General features: G+C 45.9%; 1 protein-coding gene across 1 annotated transcript; it reads left to right on the top strand.

Moving 5' to 3' along the window:
* Nucleotides 1–1045: 1045 nt before the first annotated feature.
* On the top strand, nucleotides 1046–10910 carry LOC125768083 (uncharacterized). Its single transcript, XM_049435290.1, has 4 exons — nucleotides 1046–1216; nucleotides 6363–6582; nucleotides 7282–9560; nucleotides 10818–10910. Exons 1-4 carry the CDS (start codon nucleotides 1046–1048, stop codon nucleotides 10908–10910), a joined length of 2763 nt encoding a protein of 920 aa, XP_049291247.1.
* Nucleotides 10911–11237: the final 327 nt, after the last annotated feature.

Below are 11237 nucleotides of genomic sequence, written 5' to 3'. Positions count from 1 at the left end.
AATCTGCTCCGAAAGTATCATCACGGGGCCATCCTTCCTTCACGTACTTATGGACCTTCCGGAGCAACGGGTCAGCCCGCGTAGCTCTCTCAACTTCTCCGAACGTAACTGGAAACAAGTTAAGCGCGTTAACGGCAACTGACCTTAAATCCTTCTCTAGCTCCAGGCTGGCGATCACGTATTCGGCTTCAGGTTTCGCGTGGTGTTGTATGAGCCGAGATAACACGTCGGCGTTTCCGAATGAGCCAGTTGGCACGTACTCGATATCCATGTCGTACAGCTAAAGATTGAGCGCAAACCTTTGCAGTCGGTTTGCCGTATATATTGGGATCCCTTTTTTACTGCCAAATATGCGGACCAGTGGTCGGTGGTCGGTCTGCAGCGTGAAATGACGACCGTAACATATACGAGGGCTGACAATAAAGTAAGGTCTTCAACGCTGCAACTTCGCCGGATCACGCGCTAGGCGAAATCTGGCAACACCGCCGTGTTCCTTGGTTCCCCCACTACCACTTTGCTGCTGGGTGAGGCTTCCCCGACCGCTCAGTCTTGGCTGAGCAGCCGTCATCGATGGAGGTACCCCTCGCGTCAGCGTCCAAGTGCGAATTGCGTTCTGTAATACGTTTTTTGAGTGCGAAAAAGGTGACACCTATTGAAATCCATCGTCAACTAGTTGAAGTTTACGGGGAAAAGTGTATGGACATAAAAAACGTGCGTAAGTGGAGCCGCGAGTTCAATTCCGGGCGCACTAATGTTCACGACGAGGAGAGAAGTGGCCGACCGTCGGTCTCGGATGCGATTGTTCAAGCAGTGGAGGCAGAAATGCTCAAAAACCGCCGTGCGACAATTAGGGACTTGGAAGAGAAGCTTGGAGGAGTGTGTAGCAGCGAAACAATCCGTCATATCCTTGTGAACAACTTGCAGTATCACAAAGTTTCTGCCCGATGGGTGCCGAAACAGCTGACCGAAGACCACATGAAGCGGCACGTGGAATGTGCGACCAAAGTTGTGGCATAGTCCCGACGTGGCCCCAAGTGACTACCACATGTTCCCCGCCCTGAAAAAACATCTCGGAGGGAAGAAGTTTGAAAGTGACGCGGAGGTTCAGAAAGAGGTCAACACCTGGCTGCGCGAGGCGGACGGAGAGTGGTATTCTGCCGGCATAGACAAGTTCATCGTGCGGATGCGCAAGGTGTTGGAAAAAAATGCCGATTATGTAGAAAAGTAGCCAAGACCTTGGCCTTTCCAACGGTGTATCGCTTTTTGTAAATAAATGTCATTTTCTATGAAAAAAAAAATTAGAGACCTTACTTTATTGTCAACCCTCGTATAAACAGGAGATCCAAACAGAACCTAAAAACAAACTTTTAATCTTTTTTTTTTTTTTTTGCTCGGTTAGAACGGCCTGGCCGTATCAAGACTTATTTTACCACGTAGCAGGATAGTCAGTCCATGCTACGGGGAGACGGTCCGGATGGGATTTGAACCCGGTCCCTGCCGTGTGGACGGGCGCCGTTTTTCACATGCACCACCGGGCCGCCCCACAAACTTTTAATCTGTAAAGTATATTTTAGGCCAATACTAACTTATGCATCCCCAGCATGGTGCTCTTGCGCACTGGCTCATCGGAAAAAAATACAAATTAGGCAAAACAAAATTTTGAAAATGATCCTCAATGTTCCACCCTGGTTTAGCACAATCCAATTACACAGATCATCAAATATGTCAAAAATTGAGGAATTTATACAGAAAATTAATCAAGCATATCGCATCAGATGCGATGCAAATGACAGTCCATTGATTCAACAACTAGTAAAATAATCTGCTAATAGCAATTAGATGTATATATAGTCAGTAAGTAATAGCATAAGGCTGTTTTTTCCAATTCCTCTTTAGTTTTAGTTAGATTAGTCAGTAGTTACGATTAGCTTAGTTTTTTTTGTTCGTGGGTTTTTTTCTGTTTTTTCCCCACATTAAACTCTTTCTAACAATACGGAATTTCAACCCAGCAGATACTATATACATGAAAAATCCTCAATGCGGAAAGCAATAAGCGAACTCATTAAGTAAACCAAATGTAAAGCTACAAGAAAGTATAATCCAATAAATATAATTACTACTACTACTCAAGTGCATATCCTTCTAACAACGGTATTTGCCTAGCGAACTGATTTCAACTAACTCTCACCGGTTCCTGTAAGAGTACCTCTCATCCGCACGATACTTGCCACAAGTATTGCATAAGAATTTTGCCGGTTATTACTACTGGTGCTATGATCCCTAGTGGATCGAACAAACGCGCTATATCGGACAAAATAATACGCTTAGTTGGCTGATTACTATCCGACATCTGAAACGCACCGAAACACAACACATCAAGCTCTGGCTCCCAGGCAATCCCGAGAGCTTTAACCGTTTCATGTGGCATAAATTCCCTGACAGATTGCGTCCCTATCAGCTCTTCTGACAACCCTTCGAGCATTTCTAAGTGGTTAGAGTCGTAGTCTAAGAGTCTAAGTCGTAGCGCTCGATTCTTTGACGACCGCATCCGGGTTTCTTGGGCAGACGTACGATGTATCTACCGCTGGAATCTCTGGTCGTAGTTTGTTTGTAGAACTCTTCACAATAGCTCTCTTCTGTCGAGTAACAATGCTTTAGGCACTCTTCCAGAAACGTTCCAACTGCTGTTCAAGGGAAACCATACACGCGGCAACAGTAATCACTGGTCCTAAGGTTTCGCAAGATGAAGCAGCACCCGTTACCACCCATGCAAAGACGCTGTCGAGCATCACGGGAAAATCGTCACCTCTTTGCAGTCGATTTGTTGATGTAAACAGCGTGTGATAATGTTTAGCGCCAATGATTAGATCGATCGGCTGTGCTGTGTGGAATGTGGGGTTCGCCAAGATTATTCCTCTAGGAATATTTCACGCAGAGTTGTCGACACTACGCAATGGCAAATTGGACAACATTTTGTCCATGACGAGAAAATCCACACGAGCCGCGTAATCACTGCTCCTGGAACGTATTTCTGCTGATACGCTCTCTTTCACTGCGATGGCTTAACCTCCAGCACCCTCCAGTGAAATGCTTACTGTCGACCTTCGCAAGTTAAGCATGCGTGCCAAAAGCGTCCAACACGCTTGTAGAAAACGCAAAAAAGTTTAGAATTAATTAGGAACGCTATTTTACTGGAGCGAATCAAAAAATTTGTTTGTTTTATTGGTTCACGTTTTCTAGCGGTAATCAGAGCCGCTCACGCGTTGTTTGGCCCTTTTATGTACATTTTTCTCGTCCTGGTCCTTCACTCACCGCGGTACTCAGTAATCCCGAACGCGAAGCTTTCTTCCGACAACTTCGTAAATACGAAGTTCGATATAATGTCCGACAGTGACAGCAGCGGTTGGTGTAAACACCGATTGTTTACAACAACGCTAACTAACGTCGTTTGCAAGAACACCATGTCGTGCGCAGTTGCACCTGCAGCAGCCACTAAACTCTGTTGCGTCCTGGACACTTCTGGTGTCGCTGATCCACTGGCATACGCTCCTGCTGCAGGCTGTTACGACGTGGTCCTCGACGGAATCGCAGAAGTGTTAGAACGCTCGCTAGGGGGATCAGCGTGCAACAAGGAATGATGGCGCTGACCGCATTGTCGGCATCTGCCTCTACCCGTACACTCTCGAGCAAAATAGTTTTGCTTTAGACAATTGTTGCAAAGCCGAGACGCTTGCACCAATCTCTTCCGGTTCACGATGGGCATCTCTTGGAACCGGAGACACATGGCCACTCCATGGTCCTGCTTACATATCACACAGCCATTCGTTCTGGTGGTCGCTGAGAACGTAGCCATTCTTGAGCAAGCGGCACGCCGCGATGGCTGTCGCTGGGTTGCTATGGCTGCGGCCTGCTCTTGCGTCACCATTAACGATTCTAACATGCGCATTCGCCTGCGCAGAAATTCCACTAAGGAATCGTAATGATGATTGTCAGCTGTCGCAAAATTCTCCCATTCACGCAAGGTTTCCATCGGCAATTTTGTGGTAAGTAGATGCTCCAACAGTCCGCCCCAATGCTAGATTGGCTCTCTGAGCTGCCCCAACGTTTTCTTATGACTCTCGAATTCATCCACCATCATGTGAAGAGTTATGCCTGTCTCTTCCATTATAGCTGGGGTCTCGAACAATGCCGCAAAATGCCTACGCTTCAACAGGTATTCATTTGAATACCGTTGCACTACCGAATCCCATGCTAAATTGTAGTTGTCAGCGCTGAGCGATATTGACTCTATGATTTGCGCGGCTTCACCCTTTAGCGCGGCCCTTAGGTAATGGAATTTTTGTATTTTGGGTACCTCCGTGTTGTCGTGTATCAGGCCTTCTTAGGTATTCCGGAATGGCACCCATTGCATGAAATCACCACTAAACTCCGGCAGGGATATCGTCGGGAGTTTCAAGCCCGGTAATGGCTTAGAGACCCTGGCTACCGGTTCGATGATACTATCAACGGCGGGCATTTTATTTTCCAGTTCCGATTGCATTCTAAAACAAATGTCCTCGTATTCAGCCCGCGTTTCATGGTTGCAGACCACTGCACTTTCTTCGGTTGCACTTTCTTCAAGCTGCAACTGCACTTCTTCGAGATCGGACCACAACCTTTTTAATCGTTCCAATCGCAACGATACTTGAGCGGCATCGCGCTCTTCTACAAAATCCTTCACGAAATTCTCATAGCGTCCTAGCGACACCATCAAGGCCCTACGCTTCAACGCCCACTTCACTTGTTCGGACATCGCGAAGAAAAGTGTTCCTGAATTTGTTGCGAACTCACGTTACACTAGGAATTTCTCGTCTTATGAATCCTGATCACGGCACCATATGTTCGCGCGCTACTCGCGGAACGTTTTATTGCGAGAAATTTGGAATGTTTTTTGTTACGCGAATTTTAGCTCCTTCTCCTACGTTGTGTTAATCTTGTAATGACGCTATATAACAACAGCGCGATGGCGCTGGTCCTTACTGCCGTTTCACCTCGCGCTAAACCTGTTTCGCCTCTGTCAATCTTCGCCTTACTATCAATAGTGTTGGTAAACAACACTTTTATCTGCTAAAAAATCGATACCAAGGTGTTCGCGCAGAACAAAACTAAAATGATAACATTTTCCTTTTTTAACGACACTGCGAAAAACAGAGAGAAAATATTGTATAAACCCGATATTGACATCTTTCTCTATGGTAAAAAGATAGACATTGCCGAAGATTTTAGATACCTAGGAGTTTGTGCTTATTCCAGTTAAGCCTAGAATTAAACCATACAGTTACTTCCCGACTTACGCGGATAATGGGGACAGGAAAAATCTGCGTATCTCGAATATCCGCGTAGCTCGAATACTGCCTGTCATATAGTTTATACTTCGTATCCAGGATTCGAGTTCTTGTGTCCATGTTATAAAAAAAATCAAATATTAAATTTATCCATTGATTTGGATACAATGAGTATGTTTACACAAGAACCACAATAGTGGTATAAACCGACAGTTTGCTGGTTTCGTCAAGTTTCAGCAACTGTCGTATTGTGAGTGCCGGTGGCACTCAGTGGGCACTCAGAGAAAAGGTTATAAAAGGGAAAACAAATAAACAAAACCCTCTTCTTCGCTTAAAATCCCGCCCGGTAACTATTCTCGAAAGAAAATTCAGCATCCGAATTCCGCAAGTTTGTTCATGGTGCCGTGACCAGGATACGCCGAATTGCTGGTTATTAATTTGCGGATTCTCGTGACCTGTTTTTTCCTACGCATAACGCAATTTTTATCGCGACACAACACTCCCGTTTTTTCGTTACCGCTGACGAAGCTATTTCCATCGTGTCTGATCATGCCAGCGTCTGCCGTCATTCTATCGTCCCGAAGGGCAATTTTGCTGGTCTCATTAGATCGCCACGAGAAGTTCCTCCTTGATTTTCTCCCGGAACGAGACGCTATCGAGATCGAAACGCGCATAACAAAGTTCGACCAGCTGTCCATTGACTTGGAGAAAATCCAAGGTCAGCTAGAGGATTTGGCAATCACGGAAGAAGAAATTGCGCACAATGCCGCTTTACGCGATGATTTTGAGCCGCGCTTGATACGCGCACATTCCCAGCTAAAGGCTAAAAGGGTGCATGTTCCTCGAAGCATTAGTTCCACACCAAACGCTGGCCCGAGCCTCCTAGTAGGCATTAAACTTCCCACCATCGCGCTTCCCTAATACGATGGTGATTACATGCAGTGGCTAACGTATAGGGACACTTTTGAGGGCTTAATACATGATAACCCCGACCTACCGCCGATCCAAAAGTTCCACTATTTGCGCGCATCCTTAAAGGGAGAAGCCGCTAAGGTTATTGAATCCATCACCATCAGTGCCGCAAACTATGAAATAGCATGGAAAATACTGACGGAGCGTTACTCTAACGAGTACCTGTTAAAAAAGCGTCATTTGCAAGCCTTATTCGGAATGGCCACCATGAAACGGGAAAGTGCCTCAACCCTTCACCATCTTGTCGATGAGTTCGAGCGGCACAAGAAAACGCTAAACCACTTGGGTGAAAACACAGATGCTTGGAGTAGCGTATTAGAACATTTGTTATGCACAAAATTGCCTACAACAACGTTGCGCGATTGGGAGGAATTTGCATCAACAAATGAAAATCCAAGCTACGAAGGCTTGGTGCAATTTTTGCAACGCCGAATGCGAGTGCTCGAAACTCTGATGGTAAACAATACCGACGCGCCCTCTAGCGGAAATCACACGCACTTCACACATAAACAATCGAATCTCACTCGGCTGGCTAGTTTTCCGTCTACCTCTCACGAAACACGTAGGTGCATAATATGTCAGCAAGAGCATAGCATCACGAAATGTCCGCGATTCATGACTATGGGTCCGGAAGAACGATATCGACAGGTCATGTCCAATAAGTTATGCTTAAATTGTTTGCGGGACAACCACCGAGCGCGCGATTGCTCCTCGCAATACAAATGCAGACACTGTCACTCAGCACACCATACACTGTTACACAACGCACACAACGCACACAACGCACAAGGAGCACTTCCCACTGCAAACACCATGCCAGCTGCGCGAAACGTTCCGGTAAGCCATCCACAGAACAAAGACGATCACGCCACAAACACCCAAAGACACCACGTAGCAGCACACGCAAGCCAGCAAACATATGATCATGTTTTTCTGCAAACTGCCGTGGTACACGTTGTTGATTCACATGGTACTCTGCATCCAGTGCGAGCACTATTGGATAGTGCCTCGCAGCCTGATTTGATGAGCACCAGGCTTGCTCAGAGGTTAGCGTTGAAACTTGATACGGTCAACGTAACGCTCATCGGTGCGGGTCACTCTTCCACCCCGGTGCGGAAATCGGTGCGTGCGAAGATTTCCTCCCGAACGGGCCAATATCAGCTGAATGCTGATTTCTTGATTGTGGACAATTTGATTGGGGATTTGCCAGCACATGATGTGCGCACCGCCGAGTGGCAAATTCCGCCGAATTTTATGCTTGCCGACCCCCAGTTTAATAAGTCGGCACCGCTCGATCTTATCCTCGGTGCCCGGCATTATCATGCATTTTTCCAGAGCGGGGCGCAATATAAAATTTCGCATAACCTTCCTGTCCTCATTGAAAGTGTGTTCGGCTGGATCGTGACCGGCTCAGCATCAGCATGTGATATCAACACCGAAACTTCCAACGCATCTTCCGTCGTCTGCATGAGCACGCTTGAGGAATCACTCGAGCGATTCTGGAAAGTGGAAGAATTACAAATAAGAGATGGTTACTCCCCCGAAGAAAGGTATTGCGAAAAATTATACCAAGATACAACACAACGAGACGATACTGGTCGTTATATTGTTCGTTTACCAAAGCAGCCTGACTTTGAAGAAAAGCTGGGTCTTTCGAAATTATCAGCTCTACGACGTTTTACAATGCTCGAAAGGCGCCTAGAACGCGATCCTCACATTAAAGCGGCATACCATGAATTCATGCAGGAATATTTGGAGCTAGGGCACATGTCGCTGATACAAGCTCCAGCTGACGACGAATCAGCATATTATCTGCCGCACCATCCCGTATTCAAGGCTTCGAGCACAACAACAAAAACCAGGGTGGTGTTTGATGGATCAGCGAAAACATCATCTGGATACTCGCTCAACGAAGCGCTATGTGTCGGCCCTGCAGTGCAGGATGATTTGCTGGACATCATTCTACGATTCCGCACGTATAAGGTGGCGGTTGTTGGAGACATTGCTAAAATGTACCGCCAAATACTGCTGCATCCAGACGATAGGAAGTATGCCCGCATTTGTTTCCGGTTTGATGCGCATTCACCGATCCAGTATTACGAGCTGAACACCGTAACCTATGGGTTGTCCCCATCATCCTTCCTTGCAACTCGAACCTTGCAGCAGCTTGCAAACGATGAGGGAACCACATATCCTGTTGCCGCATCCGCTCTGAAGAGCAATTTCTACGTGGACGACTTCATAGGCGGTGCGGATTCGATCGAAAGCGCTCGGCGTCTACGAGTAGAGTTAGATGAATTACTTTCAAGGGGTGGTTTTGAATTACGGAAGTGGACTTCAAACCGATTAGAGGTGCTTACCGGTCTAACTGCGGATCAGATCGGCACACAGTCAGCGCTACAGTTTATACCCGACGAAACGGTAAAGACTCTTGGAGTTTCGTGGGAGCCAGAACATGATGTTCTATCATTCGAGTCCGCCATCGACACCGACACAGCAAGTCCTACTAAAAGAAGCATCCTCTCTAACATAGCCCGCATGTTCGATCCGCTTGGCCTGATTTCTCCCATAGTCGTACGAGCCAAAATCTTGATGCAGGAGTTGTGGTTGCAGAAAGCTGGTTGGGACGATCTTGTTCCTGATTCTATCTGCAAGAAATGGAAAAATATTCAGCAAGATTGGCCACTCATATCCGGTTTTAAGATCGATCGCTATGCGCTGTTACCTGGTAGTAAATTGCAGTTACACACCTTGTGTGACGCATCTGAAGCAGCTTACGGGGCCTGCATTTATGTTCGTTGCGAAAGTGAGCAAGGGGAAGTTCGCACCACTTTACTTTCATCCAAGTCGCGAGTGGCACCACTTAAGCGTGTCACACTACCTCGACTGGAACTGTGTGCTGCAGTATTAGGCGCTCATCTTTACGATCGTGTCAAGAAGGCGATGGGACTACACGCAGCAGAAGTATTCTTTTGGTCCGATTCTACCGTCACGTTAAAGTGGATCAGCGCCTCACCTAACACGTGGGCAACGTTCGTAGGCAACCGAGTATCGGAGGTGCAGCATTATACTCATCCTCGTCAGTGGAGGCATGTTCCCGGCTCAACTAACCCTGCCGATATGGTCTCACGCGGCATGTCAGCAGCAGATTTCCTGCAGAGCAAGCTTTGGAGTTGCGGTCCGGAATGGCTAGCACTACCCGCATCCAACTGGCCCAACTGTAATCCTGAACCAGCTGAAGATACGAATCTCGAAATTCGTCAGGTGAGTGCTGCCTATGTAAACACCATCACTAACCCTTGGTTTACGTTGTGTTCCAGCTACACGCGATTGTTGCGCATCGTTGCATACTGCATTCGCTTCACACGTAACACTAAGGAGAAGGCACGCACTCAACGAACACCAACACACTTCACATCACCTTTAGTCATCACTCCCGAATACATGGAAGCTGCTAAAACTGTGCTATGTCGTTTAGCACAGCAAGACGCATTTTCAGCGGAGCTACGGCAATTGACAAAGGGTGAAGCAATAGGAAGACATCACCGAACCAACGATATACTCACCGGCCGATTGGTTATACTACTGGATGAATCCTTACCAACAACCCGATGGCCCCTAGCACGCATCGTTGCAATTCATCCTGGAGAGGACCAGCTCACACGTGTGGTAAAACTACAAACGGTAAAAGGGATCATCACTCGTCCGATCAACAAAATCTGCTTACGGCCGTTAGCGGATGGTGAAACCACATGCCATCATTTCGCCTTTGTTATGACATTCTGTCATGGGGGGGAGTATGTTTACACAAGAACCACAATAGTGGTATAAACCGACAGTTTGCTGGTTTCGTCAAGTTTCAGCAACTGTCGTATTGTGAGTGCCGGTGGCACTCAGTGGGCACTCAGAGAAAAGGTTATAAAAGGGAAAACAAATAAACAAAACCCTCTTCTTCGCTTAAAATCCCGCCCGGTAACTATTCTCGAAAGAAAATTCAGCATCCGAATTCCGCAAGTTTGTTCAGAGTATTTTTCAAGCATTATTGCAATAAACGCAATAAAACGAGTATTTTGGTTGTGTTATGTTCGTACACTTTATTGTATTGTGTTGCGCCGGTAACGGACCCGACGTGGCCAGACCCTGGTGATGAGCTAAGAGAGCGTGATGTGCGTTCGTACGTACTTATATATACTAACTTAGTTCTAAAATCTTATACTAATACATGTATACCTTAATTACACTATAAATTACAGGGTGGCTCGCACCACAGTTGATTTATTTATTAACAACATATTTATTTAAGTCTTGCCATGGCAATAGCAGCAAAACTTTTTCCACCTTCATGCAGTGTGATTATGCTGAGTTTATCGGCGAATGTAATAGCACGTTTCTTTCGTATTTCACTTTTATTACGGATATTTGCCATTTTTTATAATTTGATGCACTCTTGTTAAATAAGGATTCAAGGAACAAAGTGCGTCCTCTTCATGAATGCTTCTAATGACTTTTGACAATTCACAGGTGGAGAACTTAATTTGGTATAATAAAATCAACATGCTGTCAAACTTAAAAATCCGCGTATATCCGAATTCGCGTAACTCGAGTACCGCGTAAGTCGGATATTGACTGTATGTTGTTTAGTTTGTAACTAAGAGTTTAATTCGTTAACTATTGCAAGGGAGCTGGCATTTCGATATATATTTGTTTTGAATATTGGTTAGGTGTTCTTTTAGTAGTGTGTTACATTTTTCGTGAAGCAAGGATGTGCGGTACCAAGGAGGAACATGTAGAATAGATATTAGATATTTGTTTTGAATCCTTTACAAAGTTAATTTATGGCATTTTGCGCAATCAATCCGTGCTGGAGAGGCGTATGTTATAATTGGCCGTATTGTCGCTTTATAGAGGAGCAATTTGTTTAGAAAATTCAGTTTTGATTTT

Source organism: Anopheles funestus, chromosome X, assembly GCF_943734845.2.
Source record: "Anopheles funestus chromosome X, idAnoFuneDA-416_04, whole genome shotgun sequence".
Taxonomy (NCBI): Eukaryota; Metazoa; Arthropoda; class Insecta; order Diptera; family Culicidae; genus Anopheles; species Anopheles funestus.
Note: the sequence above shows the minus strand (reverse complement) of the source record. Positions and strands in the feature narration are given on the sequence as shown.

What these genes read in the sequence shown, in the direction of transcription:
- LOC125768083 (XM_049435290.1), top strand. Translation starts at nt 1,046, where the DNA reads ATGTTCCCCGCCCTGAAAAAACATCTCGGAGGGAAGAAGTTTGAAAGT. An exon ending in TGGAAAAAAATGCCGATTAT is followed by an intron (nt 1,217 to 6,362) that starts GTAGAAAAGTAG and finishes GCATCCTTAAAG; the next exon opens with GGAGAAGCCGCTAAGGTTAT. An exon ending in CGAATCTCGAAATTCGTCAG is followed by an intron (nt 9,561 to 10,817) that starts GTGAGTGCTGCC and finishes GACAATTCACAG; the next exon opens with GTGGAGAACTTAATTTGGTA.